Source organism: Candoia aspera, chromosome 1 (genome assembly GCF_035149785.1).
Source record: "Candoia aspera isolate rCanAsp1 chromosome 1, rCanAsp1.hap2, whole genome shotgun sequence".
Lineage (NCBI taxonomy): Eukaryota > Metazoa > Chordata > Lepidosauria > Squamata > Boidae > Candoia > Candoia aspera.
Window position 1 is genome coordinate 271,535,089 of NC_086153.1, and position 25,829 is coordinate 271,560,917.

The following is a 25,829-nucleotide window of genomic DNA, read 5'->3' on the forward strand; positions in this document are numbered from 1 at the left end:
TGTCTATCTTGGTACATAACAAAGCAAGTGACTTTATGATTTTAGAAACTGGACACTAGAGGGGGCTAAAGATTCTAAGTAGAAGGAAAAAAATAGAAGCCAGCTTTTGGTATCAGTTAACTGGGACTTGCAAAACGACACAAAACATCATAACATTGGAAATATTAAAGGAGTGAATGGAGCCAAAAATTAGTAGCTACAGTATCAACAGTGTCAGAAATGATGTCTGATTCTATGGATAGATTATGTCCAAAAGATGTCAATGAGGGAATGACAGATGTGGAGCAAATTTTGTCTGACAAGACAGAGAAAGTACCAAAAGTGAAACTACAAACGACAGGCCAAGAGAATAATTTGGAAAAGGACACTCTACTGGATATATAAAAGAAACTGGCTGAAGTTTTAAAAATTAAAAGGGAAATACAAATGACAAACCAAGAGGATGACCTGGAAAATGTTTTTTTTACTGGATCTACAAAAGATGCTTGTTAAACCCTTGAAGAAGTCTGCAATGTGATAAAGAGAAATTGAATCCTACAACAATATTTAAATGAACTCCAGATTAAGACTGTTAGAAGTAAAAGGAAGGAATATAAACTTGGTTTATTTGATCAAGGTTAAAATAAGACATTTGTTTGCAAAGTTCTGGCAACCCTTTACGGACTTTTTGCTGACACCAGGATTGGAAAGTTCATGTTTTATGGATTTGCTTATAGATAAGGGATGGGATATTGGATGAAGAGATATCTATCTGTAATCTTATAGGGGGTGAAGTGTTACTAAATTTGTCTGTATGTGTTGTAATGAAAGTTGGATGTCATTTCTTTACATATTCCTTTTCTTTTTCTTTGTCATATTCTTTTCTCTTTTTTCTTGCACTTTTTATTCTTTCTTACTATTTTCTTTAAGTTTAGTTTGTATTAGTTTTTAGTATAGTAATCAAGATCCTTAATAAAAAAATTATATGCAAAAAAAAAATCCAGATAGGACGTGTAGTATAAAAATTTAATCCATGTGAACTACCCAAAGGATTTGATTGAAAGGAGGTAATGTAAATATCCATAATCAATAAAGAGGTAGTTGCTCTTGTTACAATCTAGTGAGCTTACTACTCCAAGGATGGACAAGGAAAAATAAGTACACATTTATTCTCCTATTGTTTAATATCCTCAAAGAAACATTCCAAACAAAATTGTAATCCTACTTATGACAAATGCTTTGCAAAACAATAACTGACTCATTCTCAGATTTGGAGAGAACTTCAGTCATGAGAGGTTTTGCATGTTGCTTGTTGTTGTCTTTCTTCTGCCTTTATCTAAAACCCCACTGTAAGCCTGCCTTCATTTCTAAGAGAAGCTTGCAATTTACCAGGAAATATGCACAGGCAACACTCCAAATTCTCTTTCAGCTGAAACGTCTTGCTGGCTTCCTCCTTTGGCTTAACTGAATGTATGGAGGAGCCCCCTTCTAGAGCAGCTTTCTCTTATTTGGTGGCTTCCAGTAATTTTCCTATCCAGCTCAACTAATTGCCATGCATCTGGGGCACCAGGTCTGGGAAGGGTGCTCTAGAAGCTTGATTTATAGAAAAATGAAATGAAATGGGTATTCATTTATTTCTAATCCCTTTTCTTTTCTGCTCTCTCTCTCTCTCATTCTGGATTCATTCTTTGTTTAGTGCTTGGGTATCAACCAGGCAATGAATAATGCAGATGCTTAGTCTAGAAGAGTCCTGAAGCTTTACATCTCTCAGTTTCTTCAGATAGTCTGGACCATTATAGAAAAGAACAGTTATTAAGTTGCTTCATTTAGTGGATACAGGCTATGATAATGCAGTCCTTGAATTACAGGGGCTGGTGTTTTTGAGCACTTAGGTTCTACTATCAGTTCACCTCTTCAAAGTCTTCTTATCACTTGAGACAATTGACCTACAGAAGCTTATCAAAGGTATGGCGTGCACCTGCAAATCTCAGCGAGAAAGCTCTTTATTTTTATTTTTATTTTTTTGTGCCTTTGAGTCAGTGATGACTCCTGACAACTGCCTGGACAAGTCCCTGCAGTTTTTTGGCAAAATTTCAGAAGTGGTTTGCTATTGCCTCCTTTCTAGGGCTGAGAGAGAGTGACTGGCCCAAGGTCACCCAGCTGGCTGTGTGCCTAAGGCAGGACTAGAATACACAGTCTCCTGGTTTCTAACCTGGTGCCTTAACCACTTCACCAAGTTGGCCCTCTAATGAAGCTCTTCATTACTATTCTGGTAACTCAGCTCCTTCCCTTTCCACAGGACTTCCCTTCTTGCACTTCCACTATTCAGAATCTATTTCCTCAGGTGTGTATCTTTTTTTCTCTCCTTAGCTATGAGTCCTCTGTTCCCTTTTATTGTTTCCATCATGCATGAATAGCTTGCATCAGTATCTGTTCAGTGATGTCTGGGGCATGTTTTTTAAGCTTTACAACTTTATGCTCTAGTTCTATCCCATACTGTTTGGCAACATACATGCACTGAGTCTACCTGAGTTATCTAGGTAAGAAAAAGAGAACAAAAGAAAAAGTAGGCCTGGATGAAACTGAGGATTGATTTTTTGTTGTTCATTTATTTTGATCCAGGAGGGAGATGGAGCCAAACCAAAGACGTTGTCATGCCAGAAGCTCTCCCCCAAATGGTGCTTCCTAGACTGTGAGTACATATGTCTGGTTATTTCAATATCCATAAACTTTAGAATCAGTATGTGGGAACTGTCGCAACAAAGATTTCCCATGCTACCATCTTGGGAAAATCTTGCCACTAACACAGGCACTGCAGTGGAAAATGTTTCCATAATTGGATTTTATTTTCTTTCACATGGAAATTAATAGCATTCGGCTGCACCTTTGGAAAGTTATTTTGTCCTTCATTGCTTTCCCTGTCCATTTTTTGGCTATTCTTGAATACATAGCCAAATGGAAGGAGCTCTTCAGGATTAAATGCAGGAAGCGCAGAAACACTGAGTTGGAAGGGGCCATATTAGTCATTGAGTGCAATACTCCTTCTCAGTGCAGGAATCAAAATTAAAGCATCCCAGGCAAACAGCTGACTATCCTCTGTTTGAACAGATCATTTAAAGGGGAGCTTTTCTTCTGTTGATTTTTTTTTCTGATACTCAATCTTCCTTTCTGTAACTTAAATTCCTCATTCCATGTCCTGCACTCTGACATGAGAGAAAACTGGTCTTGACCTCTTTCCATGTTATATCCTTCAGGTATTTGAAGAACACTGTCATACATCCCTCCACTGTCTTTTCTTAAGGTTAAATCTACCCAGCATTTTCAGTCTGTTTCTAGACCTCTGATCATCTTTATTGTCCTCTCAGATCTGATCCAGTTTCTCTGAAACCTCCTTAAAGAACTAGACTCAGTACTTGAGGTGAAGTCTAACCAAAACAGAATAATTACTTCCCATGATTTAATTGAATTAATTTCTGTTTGATGCAGCCTAAAATTGCCTTGGCTGTATCTGCAGTAACATCACCATGCTGACTCCTCTTTGGTTTGCAGTGCAATACTATTCCACATAAGTACAGAACAAAAGAACAGAGTCCAGTTACAGTGTACCCACTGTGTTCATATGCATTTTATATTTGTTTCTTAAGCAAATCATTTTTTTCACTTTTCTCTATTAAATTTAATTCTGTTACTTTCAGCCTCTTTCTCTAACCTAGCAAGACATTACGGATTTTATTTATGTTTTTTAGGGTATTAGGTATCCTACCCAAGTTTGTTTCTCCTTCTCAGTCCTTCCCATGTAGATATGTGCTCCACCAATGAGCTTATACTCCATCACCTACTTTAACTGAAAAGTTAGTTGGTGGAGGAATAAGTGTAGTTTAACCCGACTTTTGTAGTTAGTGATAACAAGGCAGCTACATTTGGACTGCAGTAATCCAGATGACCACAGAGGTGACAAGGAGATACAGAAAACTCTGTCTCTGAAACTATCAAGTGACTGACCTGATTTTTGCAGCCCAGATATGGTAGCCCTGAATTTGGCTTAATTCATGAGAAAGCAACATAAAACATGGAGAGACATTTGCAGATATTCTGTACCTATATGCACTAGTTTGGGGGCAAAAATACTCTAACGCTAATGGAATTGTACAAGCTACTTTCCTTTTTTGGGGGGGGGGCTTCTGTTTTAAAGAAATAGATGTCTGAAAAGAATTGTTTACTCAAGGGGTGGACAATATTTTTGCTGAAGGCCAGCACTGGTTTCAGGAAAGGATATCTGGGTCTACATGCCAGCAGCAGCAGTGCTGGAACTGGAAATGGGCAGGGCAACCCCACTCAACCTTTGTAATGGTTGCCTAATCCCAAATACTCAGTCTCACAAGCTCGGGCTTAAAGATAACTGATTTATTAAAGGAATAGTATGCAAATACAGAGAAAGCTGAGAATGAGCCAAAGTGCGCGAAATACAAACTTAAAAGCCTTGCCTTCAATCCAGTCCCGCCCCAAGCACCCGTCAGCACGCACCCCCTCCCAGGTGCTAGGAGCCGTTACACACGCCTGGGAAAGTAACCTTGAACAGGATTGCAAACCCAAACATACATTCCAAAGTTCCAAAACAAAGCAGAGTGCAGGAATGGAAAAACCCAGCCATGAGCCAGGCGGGTATACACAGAAAAACGGTCTGACATGTGAAACGTTACGATGTTAACAGAACATTGAAATGGGGAACATGACAACCTTTTACCCACCTCTCTTTCTCTCCAATGGACAATAGAGTAGCAGATTGTCTCCAATGGACAATCAGAGCAGGAGGCAGCTTCAGACATGCTTCATATGCATCATATAAGATACTTAAATATCTGCAAACATGAAATATCTTCATGTTTGGTCCTTTATGCTTTCTAGTTGATTGCTGTAACTAGACACAGACCATAACTCACTCTATTCTGTCACTGCAGTTCATTTAAATCCTTTGGGTTCTAGATGACAGTTGGAATAAAGTCATTCATTCGTTCATTCAACCTCAAAGTTCAAGAAGGACTGTTTCTGAGCAATAGAACCTGTGTTTTGTTTGTAGAAAGTCCTTGGTTCAGTTCTTGGCATCTGCAGATTAGAGAGAGCAACACTTACTGTATGTCTAAACTAAAGAACTAGTGGCAGTCATTATACAACAGTGTTATCTTACAATATAAATATGAGGGTCCATTTAGATGGATTAACAGCATGTATAGGAAAGCTTTTTGTGTTTCAGAAAAATAGAAGCTTGGCTTCAGGGAAATGTCTTGAACAAACTCCACTTTTATCAAATTACAGAACCTTCTGACTAACCCGAATTTTGGGCAGGAGTTTGCACTGTTGGCATTTGTTGCCATTTCTCCATATTGGACTGAATAGTAATGCCTGAATTAGATTAATCCTGCTGTTTGCCAGCAGATGGCTGTACAGGAAAAAGGTTGAGGAAGATAAAGCAGTTTCACCCAGCTTAGCAAAAGGTTCCCAGAACCAATGAATATGCTGCATTGAAAGTTACCTTTTGTTCATCAAATTAAATTACAGCTTTTCCGTTGGGGGAATAACAAGAGAAGGCAAAGTAATAACAATTGATTTCATTATTTTTTCCCCCTTGCTGGGCCTGCGACCCAACCGGCTGTGTTTTGCAAGAATTCCCAAGTGCTCGGCAGGGCAGCAGAAACTTGTTTACAAACACAGTTTTGTTCCAACTTCTTTCCCAGCTGCAATTTGCCCCCTACCTGAAGGCCTTCCTAAAGCTTTCCAAGCTGCACATTTCACTTTTACTCGCACACTTCGGCTCTTTCTCAGTTTTAGTTTGAGCAAGACTTTGAGACTCTCCCACAGACTCAGACAATAGGGGCTTTTGTCCCCCTGTAGCAAAGCTGGAATAAGTTCCCAAACACACAGGGAGCAGCTTGCATGGTCTTTTAGCCTGTTGGCTGCACTGCGTCCCTCTAGGCCTCTGTTCAGTAAGGTTATAGGAGGTAGTAGCCACAAAGCTCTAGAGACTCAATAGATGGGAACAGCATGAGATACAGTGGGATTTAACTAAGATAGATGCTGGAGAGCGCAGAAAGCTAAAATGGACAGGCCAAAATCAAGACTGAGGATGACACTGATAGAAATTCGTTTCACTCCAGGTTCTCTTCATATAATACTGACAGATTGAACTTTGTTCTGTTTTCTTCCTTCATATCAAGGTGGGTGGATGAGTAAGAGAAAAAGTAGGGTAATTCATTTCACTGGTTTCTCCTAGTTTCCTGATTCCTCTTCTCTGGGATTTTTTTAATCTTTTCACCACCTCCACTCCCTCAAGGAACTATAAGATACTAATGTTCTGTCAGTGTCAGTGGGTCAGTTATTAGCTTCTCCTTCACTCCAGTCCATCCCTTATTCACAAGGAATAGAGGAAATAGTTCTTCCAAATGTACATCATTATGTAATCTTGCTCCCAAATGAAGAAGTGAGATCACCCATCCTGATGCACAACATACAGGCACATGCAAACATTTTATTAAGGGATCTCAGTGAGAAAAGGCCATATCTTTTGTGCCCCTATATGAGGATCCTGTTCCCAGATATTGTTGCTGCAGATTGTTTTCTCCTTTCCTGCCAGTTTCCCAGCAGCATGTTCCAAATAGAGGAAAATGTGTCAATGGAAAAAGCTGGAGTGGTATTCAGGGGCAGCACAGGCTCATTAAAATGGTTGAATTACTCTCCTTCATCAACAGCTCTGCGACTGTAAATCTCTCCCCAGGACAGGATAAACGAGGCTCTTTCACTCTTCTAATCTGCTCTGGCTTGTGTCATGAGCTCCCCTCCCTTCCCCATCATTTCTGCTCTATTCCCAAAGAAAATTCCCCAGTCTTTCTAGGGTCCAGCCATAGCAACCTTGGCTTGCCCACAGCATTCTGGAAATCCAAAGGAAGTAAGGAAAGCTTTGTAGGTCAACAAAATGCATTCACCTGAGCTGTAATTCTCTACCTGACTGCTCTCCTATGCCTGGAGCCCTTGGTACATAGCCATGCATACGAGACAAGAGTATTAATGACTCTGACCTGTGGGGTGTGAGCACTTCCCCTCCACTGCTATATAGCTCAGCCTCTTGCTCCTGGGCTTTGGATGCATTGGAGGTTCAACACCTCAGAAGGGCCCCAAGCTGAGGAACTGGGCACCTCTGTATTTTCTTTGTAACCCAGCAATGCCTTTTGAGTAAGACAGCATAATCCCCTGTTGGTCGAAGGAGAACCAAGGCAGAAGACAGCTTTCTAACATGTCACAGAAGCATTGTCAGAAAAGGAATTGTCTTGGTATCCTGGCTAGTATCCTATCTACTTGCTCATCTACCTTAGCTTTTGAGGACAGGTGAAATGAGCCAGGAACCTTCCAAAAAAAGGGTGGGGAAAGATTGGAGAATCACAGACTATTTAAATTAGGCAATAGCAGCAATTTATTTCCCTAGTTGCAGTCAGATTCTGAAAGCCAATACACAAGTACAGCAATTGCTTGCCTGAGTTCCCTCCACACCATCATAATTGGCGTGTGCATGCATCCTCTGGTCTTGGTGAAGAAAGAAATGTGCATAACATGGTATGATAGAGCATTTAGGAGCAGTCAATTCCTGCTGTATTCCTCATGGAACTTTTTATGTCACTTAGCATTCAAAGATGGGAGTAATTCCTGCTAACTTGAATCCCTGGCACGCAAGGGATTTAATTTATGTTTTATTACTCCCTCATTGACTGACAGATAGTGATGATAATAACCTATCAGTTTAAATGTCAAGATATGAAGTGAGTTTAAACAACATACTCAGTGTGACACGTATATATCCTGAATGAGATTTTGTCAAAACATGCAGCTAGGCTTCAGTTGCATATGCAAACATGCATCACAGAAAAAGCACATTTTAATGAAGCAGCATGCTTTTTTGTTTCTCTGCTTGTACTCAAGCAAGATGATTAAAAATAAGAGAATAATTTAATCTGTTTACCCTAACACAGTAAATCGTATTTTATCAAAGTGGTTCAACATCTCCAAGCTTGTAGGTCAGCCATATTGCTCTCAGCATTCAATTATGGAATATAGTCTTGAGCTCAGAATTCAGCATTTCCCAAATGTCTGTTTGGAAAGGCAAATTCCAGGTCTTTCGGCTGCACAGATATGTTGGAAAGTAGTTGGACAATGTCAGCTAATATATTAGATTCCAGGTAGTGATTGAGCAAGACTTCTGGCTATTTCACTAGTTACAGGGGTAGGAAGCCCTTTCTCTGTTGTTATGTTCCCTCAGGAGTAATTTTGGAGGGGATGCATGGTGGGTGGGATTAAAGTGAGCTGTGGGCAGGAATATAGCCAAAAAGAGGTAAGTGATTTGGGGCATCCTCTTTTCTCTCTTTCCTAAGCAACAGACTACAGGGAAGAGGCAGCTGACTCTTACTTGATAACTCTTACTCTGAACTGATATTGAGGTATTGAACTTAGGCTAAGAGTTGTAGGTTGCCCTCCATTTGGGTATTTCTTCTGTTATTTGAACCTTACCTTGACCATAATTTAAGCACCCTTGCCTAATTTGCATGGTTTATGGAAGAGGAAAAAGACTAGAATTCAGCTTTTCTTTGTGGAAAGGTGAATCATTTGGTGCTAATTGACTTAATGCACACAATATTCTCCTTTCCATTTAAATACCAGCAGAATTTGAATATGCTTGTGTTCAGAGTAGAAGGATTATCTTTGTTCTTCCACTTCACTTACAAGGGTGAACAATGTTTTTCCACCTGAGGATGGAAGGGTACTTTGGAGATTACAGATGGGGTCTGGGGAGGGGGAGGGGGCAATTGTGGCCCATAGCCCATGATTAAAAGCAATATACTTGCCTATTGGAAGAGCAGTTAATAAAGTTTTGTACTTACTCCAGCTACAGAACTATTGTCTTGTATGGCTGTTGCAATTACTAACATAGATTTTCACTTAGTTATTAGGATGTATTCTCATGATCAGTTAGTGCATCAGTGTGATTATATCTCAAATTCACACCATAAAACAAAAAATGTTTGAAGAGTGTATGTGAAAGAATGAATAAGCTGAATCATTCCCCCATCTTTTTTATTTTTACATTTGAGTGCATTTGTATTAATATATTGCTATATTAGTTCCTGGGTTCTCTAAGCTCATTATTAGAAATACAGATTAGAAGGTATTAATGTGCCATGTAAACACAGACACACACAAAAGAAGTCTTTTTAAAGTTACAGTTTTCCAACCAGGTTCTGTGGGTAGGAGCAGAACCAGTCACAGAACCCAAAAAGCCAGCTTTGGCACTCAGTGTGTATTAAGTGTGCACAATGGTTTATACTGAAACAATGTGAAATATGCACACACATTCAAGATGACATTTAACACTTGGATCGCTGTACTGCAAGGGGACAAGAGTTTCTACACCTGCAGTCCTGCAAACAAGTCATCTGAATGCACAAGAAATCCCAAAATGGCTGCAAAGCAGATTTGGAAAGCTTTCTTTTCTGCTACTCAGCATCCCAAAAAGTATAGTGACACACAAATAAATTAGGGAAGGTGGAGAAGAATTTTGTTGTCGTCTACACCGTGTTCTGGTATCTGTGTATCTGCACATCCATTTATTATTTGTTGAGTTTATGTGAGAGTTCATGATCAGCCAGAGCTGCTGCTACTTAAATGGACAGCTTTACCAACTGATCCATGTCGAGTGTAATACATGCAAGGATGTTACTTATTAGTTGCAAATTCTCAACATAATTGAAGCAAATCAAATCTTTATTAGTCATAGACCAGCATAAGGAGGGTAGGGTACAGTCAATTAAAAAGCACAGAAAATACATCAGAGTCTAAAAATAAAAATTATGAAAAGCTAAAAGATATATTAAAACAGAAAGTATATATAAAAAACAGGAGTCTAAAAGAATCTAAAAGGAGGGGTAGGAGCATTAGATGGGTGTAGGGGAGCAAAAAGTTTAGTATGTGGAAGACTATATCAAATTACAGAGCACTCTAGTGTGGCGAATTAGATACTCATTAAGTCTAATTTATGGCACAGGTCATCATCCAACGAATTTTAAGTGCTGCTGCTGCTGCTGCTGCTGCTATGCAGAGCCTGGCAACGTTGTATGTTGTGGCAGGGTTGGTATCTGAAAGCAGCAGGGAGGTGTAAAATCATCCTGCGTGCCCTGGGTATTTATGCAGTAAAGGTGAGATGAGGCTAGTTCGAATGTCTCTGTAATACAGGCACTGAGAAGCACATGCTCTGTTGTTTCTGCGTGTCCAGAGTCACAGGGGCATTGTCTCTCTGGGTAAGGAATCTTCCTGTATTGGCCTTCAAGGACAGCTGAAGGGAGGGAATGACATCGTGCCAGAGTAAAGGCCCTCCGGTGTTTAGGTACTTCAAGTTTAGTTTAGTACTCTGCCATAGGGGAGGGAGAGTACCTGTTGGATTCACTGGCAATAAAGGTTGGGGACCTGGCTAGATCCACTTGGCTATTTTAGTTGCCACTGCCTGTTTCCATGTGGATTGAAAATCAACACTCACCTCTCAACATAGCATTTCCTCTTGAAAAGGTAAAGTAACTTAATTTTGGAAAGCAAGATTTTTTTTTCCAATGAATGCATTCCCACTGCTGTTGAAAGTGGTTTGTGCACTATAGTTTGTCACATCTTAGGGGTATCTCTTAACTTATGGCTTGCCAACTTGCAGTGCATGTACTACAGTATATTTGTGGCTAGCCTCGACAGGAGTTGGAGATTCTCTTGATTAGCTGTGATCTGAGTCGGAACTGCGGTCCTGACTGCCCTTCTGTCACTGCACTGCTGCTGACACATCTTTTTCTTACTAGCTCCAGAGTTTAGTCCTCTTTTTGTCCTTGAGGACTACTAGCTTCTGTAATGTGTTACTGCATAGCAGGTTAGGGTGGTTTCTCTTTGGGTTACCAATGAACACTGAAATTACTGGCTTTTTTATTATTGTTTGCATATAACTTTGTGGAAGAGTTCAAAACTGCCCCAAAACCCATCTGAGGGATGCATGCATTTGAGGAAAGTGGTGTCAGTAGGTCCCACAGTGATGTTTTGGTTTCAGAAGCTCCTCATGTCACTTTATGTATTGGTATTTTCTTCTGTTGTCCTTTATAACACCTTCTGAGATTCTTGAGTGACATTCCAATCTGTAGCCACCCCAGCAGCAGTAGCACACAAAGTGGTAGTGAGCAGTGGTTCCTATGGTCCCACACTGATCCCCCTGTCTCCCAGCACCTAATGACTGCTGAGCTATTCTTCCTCTTCTGTTTCTGTCCTGAGGTGGCAGTCCTTAAAATGGTGTCCCACATTCACAAGCAACAAAACTGATAGCCACTTCTTGCTCTCTCTCTAAATGCCAACTCTGTCTCCACTCTTCTACAGGGACCTCTGGCTCTTCCAGCAACTACAGATTCACAACACTGTGTTGGCCCTTCAAAGTCCAGATTTCACCACTGTCTCCATATTCCTTCTTCCTTCATCCACTCCCTTCTGGCTTCCATTCTCCACATGCACTTGATTGTTATTCCACACTCATTTACTTCTCTTCAATTCTTAACATTTCTCATTTTTCAGTTCCTAAATTCATTCATTCATTCATTCATTTTATATGGCCATCCAAATTGTATGCAACTCTGGGCAGCTAATGTCCCAGTTAAAAAGAGCAAAAACTTTCCTCTCTTCTTCCATTCTTCTTCCACCAGTTCATCTGTCTCTTTTGACTTTGCCTTCCAGCTTCAATTTAGTCATCCTTCCCTCAACCATCTCATACTGAAAAATCCCAAGTGACTCCATTCTGTCCCTTCTCACATCTCATTCTACCACCATAAGACCTTGCCACATGCCAATTCCTAGGTGACCATAACAGTTTCAGTAGCATATTCCAGGTGAATACCTGATTGAAATGGGTCCAGATAATCAATATCTTTTAGCTGCATCTGGAACTGTGAGGCTTTTAATTGTACAATTCTACCAGGGTATAAAATACTTCAAGTGTATCTCCTTAGCAGGTGGGGTCTACGCCTCCATAGCCATTTTTATGTGGCAGCCAGAGGCACCAGATATCTCACTGATGCAACTTGCTGCTGCTGCTGCTGCTGCTGCTTCCTCCTCTTCTTCTTCTTCTCCTTCTCCTTCTCCTTCTTATTCTTGTTGTTTGGACATGGAATATCAACTTCATAGAAGATGGACCTTAGGCCTACAAAGAGGTTGATATTCCCATTGGTAGACAAGAATAAAAAAGCCAGAGCTTTGCCCAGCAAATTTTTCTCCCTTGGCAGATGTGGAAAGGAATAGCTGCAGAGTGTGGCTGTAGAGTGCTCAATCTCGTGTGTTTCTGCATATGCATATGGAAGTGTGTGTATGTGTGTCTGTGTGCAGAGAGAGCGAGCATGGAGGCATTCTTAAAAATTATCTTCCTCCCTTGTTTGATAAACATAAGGCAGCTCATTCTGTTGGCTGCATTCCTTGAGATTTGACAGTCTTATCAGTATCGAAACTGTGCTAATCTGGCATAGGTATTTGGAATTAAGTCCAATATATTCAGAATGATTAGAGGGGGACCATATAAGATTAAAATAATTTTTCAGTTTCCCAAACAGAAGGGAGTGGCTAACAATACAGAATGAAGAGCTCCAGAAATCAATATTCCCACTGAGGATAAAAGCCCCCTCTAATTGCTCATGGACTTCCCAGATGATTAAAGGAATTCTTGAAGTAAAGAATCTTACCATGTTGGGTCTGTGAAACCCACAATCCATTTGAGGAGTGATCATTCATCTCTGCTGGAGGAACAGAGGATGAGTTCAACTAGCCCCAGACATGATGACACAGCTAGTTCAAAGCCAAAAGGACGGCTAGCGGCCGACAGTGCTGGCGGTGAACGGCGAATCCGATGTTCTAAGGATCAACACACCATTGGAACCTGGAATGTAAGATCTATGAGCCAGGGCAAATTGGATGTGGTTATTGGTGAGATGTCAAGATTAAAGATAGACATTTTGGGCGTCAGTGAACTGAAATGGACTGGAATGGGCCACTTCACATCAAATGACCACCAGATCTACTACTGTGGACAAGAGGACCACAGATGAAATGGAGTAGCCTTCATAATTAATAGTAAAGTGGCTAAAGCAGTGCTTGGATACAATCCAAAAAACAATAGAATGATCTCAATTTGAATTCAGGCCAAGCCATCTAACATCACAGTGATCCAAATATACGCCCCAACCACAAATGCTGAAGAAGCTGAAGTAGATCAGTTCTATGATGATCTGCAGCACCTACTGGACAACATGCCTAAAAGAGATGTTATTTTCATCACGGGAAACTGGAATGCTAAGGTGGGCAGTCAAATGACACCTGGAATTACAGGTAAGTATGGCCTGGGAGAACAAAACGAAGCAGGACATAGGCTGATAGAATTTTGCCAAGACAACTCACTCTGCATAACAAACACTCTCTTCCAACAGCCTAAGAGACGGCTTTATACATGGACTTCACCAGATGGACAACACCGAAATCAGACTGACTACATCCTTTGCAGCCAAAGGTGGCAGACATCTATACAGTCGGTAAAAACAAGATCTGGAGCTGACTGTAGTTCAGATCATGAACTTCTTATTGCACAATTTAGGATCAGACTAAAGAGATTAGGGAAGACCCACAAATCAGCTAGATATGAGCTCACTAATATTCCTAAGGAATATGCAGTGGAGGTGAAGAATAGATTTAAGGGACTGGACTTGGTAGATAGGGTCCCGGAAGAACTCTGGACAGAAGTTCACAGCATTGTTCAGGAGGCAGCAACAAAATACATCCCAAAGAAAGAGAAAACCAAGAAGGCAAAGTGGCTGTCTGCTGAGACACTAGAAGTAGCCCAAGAAAGAAGGAAAGCAAAAGGCAACAGTGATAGGGGGAGATATGCCCAATTAAATGCAAAATTCCAGAGGTTAGCCAGAAGAGATAAGGAATTATTTTTAAACAAGCAATGCACGGAAGTGGAAGAAGACAATAGAATAGGAAGGACAAGAGACCTCTTCCAGAAAATTAGAAACATTGGAGGTAAATTCCAGGCCAAAATGGGTATGATCAAAAACAAAGATGGCAAGGACCTAACAGAAGAAGAAGAGATCAAGAAAAGGTGGCAAGAATATACGGAAGACCTGTATAGGAAGGATAACGGTATCGGGGATAGCTTTGACAGTGTGGTCAGTGAGCTAGAGCCAGACATCCTGAAGAGTGAGGTTGAATGGGCCTTAAGAAGCATTGCTAATAAGGCAGCAGGAGACGACAGCATCCCAGCTGAACTGTTCAAAATCTTGCAAGATGATGCTGTCAAGGTAATGCATGCTATATGCCAGCAAATTTGGAAAACACAAGAATGGCCATCAGATTGGAAAAAATCAACTTATATCCCCATACTAAAAAAGGGGAACACTAAAGAATGTTCAAACTATCAAACAGTGGCACTCATTTCACATGCCAGTAAGGTAATGCTCAAGATCCTGCAAGGTAGACTTCAGCAATTCATGGAGCGAGAATTGCCAGATGTACAAGCTGGGCTTAGAAAAGGCAGAGGAACTCGGGACCAAATTGCCAATATCCGCTTGATAATGGAAAAAGCCAGGGAGTTTCAGAAAAACATCTATTTCTGTTTTATTGACTATTCTAAAGCCTTTGACTGTGTGGAGCATAACAAATTGTGGCAAGTTCTTAGTGGTATGGGGATACCAAGTCATCTTGTCTGCCTCCTGAAGAATCTGTATAACGACCAAGTAGCAACAGTAAGAACAGACCACGGAACAACGGACTGGTTTAAGATTGGGAAAGGAGTACGGCAGGGCTGTATACTCTCACCCTACCTATTCAACTTGTATGCAGAACACATCATGCAACAAGCTGGGCTTGAGGAATCCAAGGCTGGAGTTAAACTCTCTGGAAGAAACATTAACAATCTCAGATATGCAGATGATACCACTTTGGTGGCTGAAAGCGAAGAGGAACTGAGGAGCCTTATGATGAAGGTGAAAGAAGAAAGTGCAAAAGCTGGCTTGCAGCTAAACCTCAAAAAAACCAAGATTATGGCAACCAGCTTGATTGATACCTGGCAAATAGAGGGAGAAAATGTAGAAGCAGTGAAAGACTTTGTATTTCTAGGTGTGAAGATTACTGCAGATGCTGACTGCAGTCAGGAAATCAGAAGACGCTTAATCCTTGGGAGAAGAGCAATGACAAATCTTGATAAAATAGTTAAGAGCAGAGACATCACACTGACAACAAAGGTCCGCATGGTTAAAGCAATGGTGTTCCCCATAGTAACATGGCTGCGAGAGCTGGACCATAAGGAAGGCTGAGAGAAGGAAGATCTGTGGTGTTGGAGGAAAATTCTGAGGGTGCCTTGGACTGCAAGAAGATCCAACCAGTCCATCCTCCAGGAAATAAAGCCAGACTGCTCACTTGAGGGAATGATATTAAAGGCAAGACTGAAATAGTTTGGCCACATAATGAGAAGACAGGACAGCCTGGAGAAGATGTTGATGCTAGGGAGAGTGGAAGGCAAAAGGAAGAGGGGCTGACCAAGGGCAAGATGGATGGATGATATTCTAGAGGTGATGGATTCGTCCCTGGAGGAGCTGGGGGTGTTGACAACCGACAGGAAGCTCTGGCGTGGGCTGGTCCATGAAGTCACGAAGAGTCGGAAGCCACTAAACGAATAAACAACAAGAGTGGAACAAAATTCAGGAAGCAGTAAAAATTACAACTGAGCAACTGAACTGTATCTTACCACACATTCAAGGAAGCAATTAGTGATTGGTTTTACCAATACTAGGTGACACTGGGTGAGAGGAGACAGGGCAGCCAGAAAGCCTCAAATTGATAGCAACGTTAGCTCCTCTGTTGCCAAAGCATGGTGGTAGGCTCTAGGGGCACTGCTTTTGCCACACATTCCTCCTGACTCACAGACAGGAGGAAAGTACAGTTCCCACAGATGTGAGGAAGAATACTTTAAATATCCTTAAGCATTTGATGATTTCCTTCACTTCAACCTTACCTCTGCGATACAAGGGGGATGGAGTGATTGCCCCGCCTTACAAGGTTGTTGTAAGACTTGTTGAGAAAATGAATGAAAGCACTTTTATAACTTTCTGGAATTCTGTATAAATACTGAGTAACCTATGTATTTCTCTTACAGCAACCACAGCAGATCGTTTTTATAGAATAGATCGTGCCCAGGTGAGCTTTAGTTTGTTTTCCAAAGACAGTAGACAATGAGCTTGTCCATTTCCATGCTCCTTGTGAAACAACATTTGATTTTTGGCATACATCTTGGTTTTTATTTGTTTTTAGAATATTATAGTACTAACTGAATGAAGGGATCGTTCTCCTCAGAAATAGTTATTATCTCCAGCTAGATTTTTTTTCTTTTCTATTTGTTTTTGATGCACTTCTGTAGAAAAAAAAATTACAGTGATTTGTTGCATATTATCAAACAGTACTGACTGAGGTTCTGACTAGTTAATAATAGTAGAAAAATAAATCCTGTCCCTGAAATTATTTATCTGTATATTTCCAGGAACATCTTAACTATGTAACAGAGATCTCCCAGGATGAATTGTTTGTGTTAGACCCAGAACTGGTGCGCACTCAAACAGTGGGCACGTCTCCTGCCATGCCTGACCTTGTTGATGTTCCCTCAACACCCACAAAGCAACACCTTCCTCTCCCAATGTCTCCACCATCGACACCAGTCTCCAGGTGAGGCTGTCTGCTTGGGGACTAGAGGTAAGAAAGACCAGGCTAGGTTAAGGGAAGGACCCTGAGGAAGAATTGCTTAAGGTTTTATACAAAATGGGGGATGAGAATTCAGTCTATGGGATTTGAATCTTTGAATTGGAAGAGGAGGGCTTATTGTCACCCTTTGTCAGCCCCACTAGAAAGATCAGACCATGAAATCAACTCCACAGGGTGGCTACGATGACTTTTATTGAGATTGGCTATAACAACAGAATTTTGCAAGTCTGATTGTGCTTACCTCCTCCTTCTCCTCCTTATAGTTCAGTGAATTAGGGAGGTGTCAGTCTGAGCCACTTCCAAAGGTTATCTGGATGTTCTGGACTTTAAAAACGTGTTAGTCCTTTTTGCCTAGGCAACAGCACCGGTGTCAAGGTCATCTTCCTTACTCTACATCCGTAGCCTCAATAATCTGAAGACTGGATAATCTATTTTAATCTTAACAAAATGGCATGATGGTTCAAACTGGGTGAAAAAGCCAAGGCAAGATAGGATGTGAATTCCTGCAGACTTCTCAGCACAGCGATGTCTTTCAGCTGACTTCATTTCTTAAGTAGAGCAAAGCAGAAATACCAATCTATAGAACACCAGCATCTTCCTGTTCTGTCTCTTTGATTCTAGGCAAACAGAGAGTAGTTCTTATGGAAGGGAGGGGTTTGAACAGAAGGACCTGTTTTTTAGCTTTGAATCTTGTTTTGTTTTCCCAGCTCAGCAATGGACAGCAGCCAGATCCTTAAAGGTGAGGCTTTTTGTTCACAATATGGACTTGCAGTATAATTTGTTCCTAAGTTTTTTTAGCATAACTGATACAATCCTTGGAATTGAGAGGTGGGAAGCATCAGTGTTGTGTCCATAGTTATATTTATTTGAATATCCACACTGAGGGAAAGAAGGTCTGTCACCAACGTGCTTGCTCATGCAGTTGAGACTTCACATTGGAACAGGCCCAGATTTGAAAGCAAACTTTTTAGTACAGCTTGCAGCGGAGTTTACTTTCAGCCTTTGGTAGGTGACATTTAGATATATTACCATTACGGAGCTATGAAGGAACAAGTGGAAGCCAGGCTAGAGCACTATGCTATGTGCTCTAATGCAGGAAAATTGGAAGTTTAATGTCTTCATCCCTGCAACAGGAACTTAAAAGTGGTAGAACCCTGCTTGGGGAATTCTTTCAGGAGAGCAGCTGCTTGAATGATTGAATTATTCTCCAGACGAGATCCATCGGCTTTGCATACTGCCTTCCTCAGCTCACTTATAACATTTGGCAGAAAATGCCACAGTGGTACAAAGTTAATCTCCTGCCTGTAGCAGCGTGGGATGCATGGAGAAGCAGCAGGATTAAGGTCTGCCATATACCTGTCAGGGGCCTCTCTCAGTTGAACAAATGGAAGGTGTTTCCTAGAGTTGAACAGAATGGAATTCCTCGAAGTATGAGTCACTGACGAGGCACCTTCCAGGTACTGTCTCCTTGGGGACATCTGCTTTCTGCTTCCCTGTTCACCTTTTCTGCTTCACCTTTTCATGCTGACTATTCATTATCCTATGAAAGGAGTCAGCAGTTATTTTGTGCCATGAAATCATTTCAGAAATGGAGAAAGCATCCAAAAGCCATCACAAAATGGCTGCCATGAGGACTACCCTAATGACATCAGGCAAATTCTTTGCCAAAGAAATCAACTACAAAAGAGATGTTGGACAAAATACCTATTTCTCGGGGGGGGGGGGGATGATGATGATGCCAATAAGAAAAAAGCTTAGACAAAAAAAGTGCACAAACTTAAAAATGCCTAGACATCCAGAAGGAGGAAAACTAGTAAGACACGTATCAAACTACCATCAGCTCTCCCAACACAAAACCCCAGGCATCCCCCCAAAAAGCTATGCACTTCAACGGTGCCATCCAAACAAGAAATCACATAAAATATATACTCCACAAGCACATACCGTAGGCAACCCCCATAAATACAGGCCACTTCTCTGCCTTCAAAAAAAAAAAGAGGAAAAGTTAACTCATGTGCACATGCAAACGGGCAACATCCTATCCCAGAGTCCAAGTAAAATGGATAGATGACCCCCAAAAGCATTACAATCCCCCTAAATTACAGAAAGTATTTTAGGCAACACCTTCATAAAAATCATACACTGGGAAGCTGCATGATTTATTCCCCGCCCCCTTCCATTCCTCTGTTTCCTTAGGGCAGCTTGATCAGGGAGCTAGAAAGCACAGGTTTTAACTACTTCACTCCCTTTCTTCATTTTCTTTTCCTTGGGAGGAGCATGAGGTACTGTGGGCACCTAGAAAGGTGTAATGAGTTTCCCACTGGAGATCTGATTGTGTGGTTTTCTCTCTCCTTGAATATCTCCTTTCTTCCCATACCTTGTGGCCTGCCTTTCTCCTTTTCCCGCTTGCACCCTCTTAATTTCCTCCGTAGCTTACTTCTTAAATTCTCTACAGCCTCAGTGATATATTAGGTTGTGTGGGTGTGAGAGAGAAAGAGAGACTTCTGCAGTTTTCAGCTAAGACTTGGAGTTGTAGGAAAAGGAAAGCAGAATATTAGCACCCCGTGAAGATCAAGGAATTTCACAAGTCTTATGCACCACGCCTATGTAGTACACACATTTCTACAAAAAAAGAGTAGCTAAGGCTAGTTTAATGTAAACAGGGGAACATTTACTCAGTAAATAATGAATTTGTATAAATTACCTTGCCTCCACAGTAACATACTTTTTTGTGTCTGAATTTTTTGTGCCTTATCTTGACTCCTCCAGACAGGCCCAAGGGGAGATTACACTCAGAAAAGTTTGCATGCATATAACCACATTCTGTTGCTTATTTTTAACATGTAAATTGGGGACCCTAATACAGGGGATTTACATCACTTTCTTCTTCCTGCTGTGAGCAAGTCCTCTGTGTCTATAGGTTTCCATAGGAATGAAGCTCCCATTCACCTCATTGGGAACTTTTTTCCCTATATATGTTGCAGGAATAGTGAGAGATCCAGTTCAGGACCTCCACAAGAAGCAAAATGCTGTTTGTTGCCCTTTTCATACTAGAGTTCTATTCTTACTTCTGAATAGGAATAACAATTGCAGGCTTCCCTTCCTGATTAAGATCTCTAGAAGTGTTGGGTTGCAACTTGTCTGAGATTGATGGAAGTAGGAGTTATCCTAATGAACATAGCAGTACACAGCTTGGCAGATAAAGTCCCAAGCAATTTCCTGAGGTTCTCTGGGTAATTATCTCTGGATTTATTAGCCAGTCCCTGTCCCTAAATTGAATTATTGTCAAGCCCCCAATTGCTGTTTCTTTGGCATTTCTCCTTCTCACATGTCTTACCATCTCTCTGTCAACTACTTCATTTTGCACTCTGATCTCTCTTCTTTTACAGATGATGCTTTGATAGATGCTGCCAAGAATAACGATTTCCCCAAGGTAACAGCTCTGGTGTGTTAAAACCAAGCTGCAAAGTTGAGGAGAGTACAGAACCTTTGCCAGAGCAATATCATCCATGCTGGTTTTATTTAGGGTTGCATGTAACAGTGTTGTTTGCATTACATCTGCAAATCTCTTAGTGGTGCCAAGTGACTTGTTGATTTCAGCTAGCCTGCTTATCCTTCACCAGCAGTTTAAGCCAGGTAGGCCCTTTTATCCAGTGAATTCCTAACTGGCTTACTGAGGGCCTTCAATTGCTGTCAGAGCTGTATTGTGACACCTAGAAGGTATGAAGAAAATTGTGGTTGATTTTCTAATAAAGTTATCTAGACAAGTTACAACTTAAAGGTTTTGGTCTGGATGGTAGGCTTCTAAGATCTTGAATGAATTACAGATGTATGGATCTATATGGTATCATACCCATTCATTTGCAGAGCAATTAAGAGTGTCAGAACAGAGCATTTTCTACCTTTTGTGGGGGGATGTGCTTTTGAGTCAGTGTTGACTCCTGATGACTGCCTGGACAAGTCCCTGCAATTTTCTTGGCAAGGTTTCAGAAGTGGTTTGTCACTGCCTACTTCCTAGGGCTGAGAGAAAGTGACTGACCCAAGGTCACCCAGCTGGCTTTGTGCCTAAGGTGGGATTAGAACTCACGGTCTCCCTATTTCTCACCTGGTGCCTTAACCACTACACCAAGCTACTTAGGGAGTACTAATTAATCTTGCTGAAATGGGTATCTTAAATCCAGCTATTTACTCTTAATGATCCCTGCTAGAAATATGTTGGATGTCATCTCTGTATCTATTCTTCTAGAATTCAAGGTAATTTAGCACAGTGCTTTATATTCAGTGTCAGAAATAGCTGTAATGCAATCATTAGCTTATTGTATTACAGCCAGATTTAGCTTGTGTTCCTTGAGCCAATTGTCAGGTAAGACAATGGTTCTGCAAAAGAAAAAAAAAAGCCCATCAGATTACTTTAGTGGTGTTTCTTAATAGTGTTTTTATCCTCTAAGATAACATTTAGAACAGGAAGAATTGTGATGAAACTGAGTAATTACTGTTTAGAAAACCATTAACTTTTTGAACTCTTCTAATTTGTGAGTAGGCAGTTATATACTTGCGTGAACTTCTGCGCTTTTCTTGATGTGCAACAATAGTATTTTTCACATCCCATTTTATGGCAATGTTCTTTATTTTGGTAAGAATAAGACATTGTAATTCTGGTGTTACTGGGACCAACACCTTAATTCAGGCTGAAATTGGGTTGGGGTTAGAACTACAGCCATTATCTTAGCATGGTGTATAAATAGGGCATTATACCATAATATTGTTTTCTTTGTTTGGTCATAGCATATTATGTGGGTTTAGTTAACCCAGATTTAGCAACCAATGAATAGAGCAGAAGAGATGGCAAGAGCCGCCTGGCCATTCAGCTATCTTGGATGAGGAAGCAATGTCTTTGATATGGATTGTGTAGCACCTGGTTAAGTCTACCAGCCAGCTGTCCCTCACTGTTAGCAGCACAGAAATAGGATTCTGCTGCAAATTTAGTCCACTTCTTAGCAGGGAAGAGCATTAGCTCATAGATTCCCTCAGGCACTAAAATATATCAGATCAGCTGCGGGTTTATCACGCTGCCTCTGGTTACATCCAGGAATACTCTCTTTTATATGGGAGACTAAAACATCTTTCCCTGGAAAAGCCTTTTTAATTGCTTCTGGCTCATACCACAACCCAAGTGATTAACTGTTAACTTCTTTTTCCAGTAATCTTTTGTTATTGCTTGTTTTAAACTTTTTGTGTAAATTGCTTTGATTGAGGCTTACCTCAACAATGTCTGTATTGTGGCTCATTTCAAGTGATCCTGTCTCGCTCTAGTTCAAAGAACTGCACCAGGCTGGAAAAGACTTGATGATCCGTGATCCCACAGGCCAAACTGTCCTTCACCATGCTGTCAAATCAGGGAGTAAGGAGATTGTGAAATACATAATTGAAAATGGTAAGTTAGGTCAGCAAAATGGATGAGGTTCTTAGCTGCTATTTTAGCTTCTATTTTAATCAGTCATCAGTGTAAGAAACTAGTCAACAAGAGCAACAGATTTCAATATTCTATTTTTATTTTGGATTCTTACTGTGTTGTATCGTTCTGCATAAAGCCATTCTGACTTCAGCCTTGAAAGCATTATAGACTTTCTTATGCCATCAGTTGAGCCTTGCCACTTAGAAGCTGGCTGCCCAGATGGGCACAGCCAATTGCAAAACATCTGTCTATCAGAAAGCCAACTAGTAATGTCACTGCCCAGTCCCCTGTAGCTTCACCCAGTGCTCTTCACTATTCCAGTTGACTTTTCTCTTTTCCCTGGGCAGGTGGGCACACTAAGGCAAACAAAGCAGCTTTCTGGTATTCTTATTTTCTAAAAGAATCCATGAGCCAATGTAAATCAAGATGGCATCCATAGATTTTGGTAAAAAGAGTACAAAAACCTGTGACCTGATCACAGAAGAGGCAGATCTGGCATGTATTACTGAAACCTGGCTGGGCGTGGAAGGAGGTGTTGCTTTTTCAGAGATATGCCTGGCCGGGTTTCGAGTCTGGCATCAGCCGCGACCTCAGGGCAGGGGAGGAGGGGTGGCTGTTGTCATCCGAGAATCCCTAGTGGCCATCAGAGGTCCTGCTCCACAAGTGGCCGGGTGCGAGACCCTGTTCTTCAAGCTGGGTTCCCGAGAACAGTTGGGAGTGTTGCTACTCTACCAGCCTCCCTGCTGTGTAGCAACCTCCCTGCCTGAGCTGCTGGAGGCCGTCTCAGGTTTGGCAGTGGAGTTCCCCAGGCTTATGGTGTTGGGGGACTTCAATTTGCCTTCCCTGGGGCAGGCCTCAGAAGCATCCCGGGAGTTCATGGCTACCATGGCAGACATGGGCCTGTTCCAGATTATTCAGGACCCGACTCGAGACAGTGGCCTCACCCCAGTCCTAGTTTTCTTGTCGGAGCAGTGGCAAGGTGATCTGAGGGGAGAATTACATCTTTCCCCTTTGTCATGGTCAGATCATGCCCTGGTGGCCTTGAGATTCTCTCGTGCCGCCCCCATCCACAGGGAGGCAGGACCCATTTGATTGGTCTGCCCCGGGCGACTGATGGACCCAGCTGGGTTTCAGAGGGAGCCGGGGGTTATACCCAAGTGTCTCCTGCATGGTCCAGCGGAGGCCCTGACTGCTGCCTGGAATAGGGAGGCAGCCGGAGACTTGGACAGGATCACGCCTGTGTGGCCTCTCTTGCCCACCCAAACCCGGCACTCGCCGTGGTTTACGGAGGAGCTGAGGGTTTTGAAGAGGGCTAAGAGATGCCTAGAGTGCCGCTGGAGGAAGACAAAAACTGAAACCAAGCGGACACAAGCTAGAGCCGCGATTAAGGCCTACCTTGTGGCGGTAAGAGCAGCAAAGCGCCAGTACTTCTCTGCTCTTATTGCGTCTGCAGAATGCCACCTGGTGGCCCTGTTTAAGATTACCCAATCCCTTTTGGGGAAAAGGGAGTCAGAAATCCATCTACAGGGCCATGCTGAGGAATTTTCAGGGCACCTGCAGGATAAAATCGCTCGGATCCGGATCGAGTTGGACTCCAAGCGTGAGACAGAGTCAGAGGAGATACCCAGGGAACGTACTTACCAGGTTATCTGGGACCAGTTCGATCCTGTTGAACCCGAGGAAGTGGACAGGATCCTCCAGACTGTAAATGCTACCACTTGCCAATTAGATCCATGCCCCTCCTGGCTGGTGAAAGCATGGGAGGTGACATGTGGCTGGGTCCAGGCGATGGTAAATACATCCTTGAGAGAGGGGGTGTTCCCAGCAGCCTTTAAGGAAGCACTGGTGCACCCCCTCCTCAAGAAACCATCGCTGGACCCTACTATACTGGACAATTTTCGCCCAGTCTCCCACCTCCCCTTTTTGGGGAAGGTGGTTGAGAAAGTGGTGGCTTTGCAGCTCCACAGGATTCTGGATGAAACGGATTATCTAGACCCCTTTCATTCAGGTTTCAGGCCCGATTATGGGACAGAAATTGCATTGGTCGCACTTATGGATGACCTCTGGTGGGAGCAGGATGGAGGCAGTGCATCCATTCTTGCTCTTCTTGACCTCTCAGCGGCTTTCAATACCATCGACCATGGCATTCTTCTGGACCGGCTTAGGGAGTTGGGGGTGGGCAGCGTGGTTCTGCGCTGGTTCACCTCCTTCCTCCAGGGTCGGTCCCACTCGGCATTGATAGGGAGCGAGAGATCTGGCCCACGGCCCCTACTTTGTGGGGTGCTGCAGGGTTCAGTACTCTCTCCGCTCCTTTTTAACGTCTACATGAAACCATTGCGTGAGATCGTCCGTCACTACGGGGTGAGGTATCATCAATATGCAGATGATACCCAATTACACATCTCCATCCCGGGTGAAGTAAGAGATGCTGTGGCCACCCTTTCCGAGTGCCTGGGGGCTGTGGGGACCTGGATGGGGGACAACAGGTTGCAGCTGAACCCAGGGAAGATGGAGTGGCTGTGGATTAGTGGCTCCTCCATTTCTGGGAAATTGGCATCTTTAGTTCTGGATGGGGTTGCACTGCCCCAGACAGACCCGGTGCGTAACTTGGGGGTCCTCCTGGACTCACAGCTCCTGCTCAAAGAGCAGGTGGCAGCCATGGCTAGGAGGGCCTTTGTGCAACTTTGTGTGGTGCGCCAATTACGCCCCTTGCTGGAGCAAGAGGCCCTTCGAACGGTCACTCATGCCCTGGTTATCTCCCATATAGACTACTGCAATGCGTTCTACATGGGCTACCCTTGAAGAGTATCCAGAAGCTACAGCTGGTGCAAAATGCAGCTGCGTGGGCGATCTTGGGTTTCCCAAGATCAGCACATGTCACCGCTTTGCTCCACGAGCTGCATTGGTTGCCCGTATGCTTCTGAGTCCAATTCAAGGTGTTGGTTATCACATTTAAAGCCCTATATGGCACGGGTCCAGGTTACCTAAGGGACCATCTCCTCCCCATCACATCAACCCATCCCACCCAGTCGTGCAGAGAGGGCATGCTACGGACCCTGTCTGCACAAGAATTCCATCTGGTGGGGTCCAGGAGATGGGCCTTCTCTGCAACAGCCCCTGCCCTTTGGAATATCCTTCCCCCGGAAGTGAGATTGGCTCCCTCCCTCCTGGACTTTAGGAAACAACTAAAGACCTGGTTCTGTAATTATGCCTGGGGTGGGAGAGAGAGCAGCCATTCCTGGGGATGGTTAGTTCCTTAGAAGGACCCTGCTCTGCTTGCAAATCACTGCTTGCAATCACAAGAGAACTTCCAGCCATCGGGGTTTTTATCATATTTATTTTATTGTGTATTATAGTGTTTTACAGTTTTATATTTTTATTTATGTTTTATTGTAAACTGCCCAGAGTCCCTTTTGGGAGATGGGCAGTGATAAATTTGATTAATAAATATAAAACTGATTTAGAATACTGTCTAAACGCACAATATTCATCTTCTAATACTGTCTAAGTATTAGAAGGTGAATATTGTGCGTTTCACAGAATGGTTTCA

General features: G+C 42.3%; 1 protein-coding gene across 7 annotated transcripts in view; it reads left to right on the plus strand.

The window, feature by feature from the left end:
- Window positions 1-25,829, plus strand: part of DGKZ (diacylglycerol kinase zeta) — a 130,200-nt gene that overhangs the window by 96,204 nt on the left and 8,167 nt on the right. For 6 of the 7 annotated variants that reach the window (XM_063289673.1, XM_063289671.1, XM_063289674.1 and 3 more), the window contains 6 exons: window positions 2,602-2,671; window positions 16,226-16,266; window positions 16,607-16,788; window positions 17,532-17,563; window positions 20,214-20,257; window positions 22,138-22,258. In XM_063289673.1, coding sequence (XP_063145743.1) covers window positions 2,602-2,671; window positions 16,226-16,266; window positions 16,607-16,788; window positions 17,532-17,563; window positions 20,214-20,257; window positions 22,138-22,258 — 490 coding nt within the window. Of the gene's footprint in view, window positions 1-2,601; window positions 2,672-16,225; window positions 16,267-16,606; window positions 16,816-17,531; window positions 17,564-20,213; window positions 20,277-22,137; window positions 22,259-25,829 lie in introns of those variants that run through there. The other variant, XR_010066879.1, reaches the window with a different exon arrangement.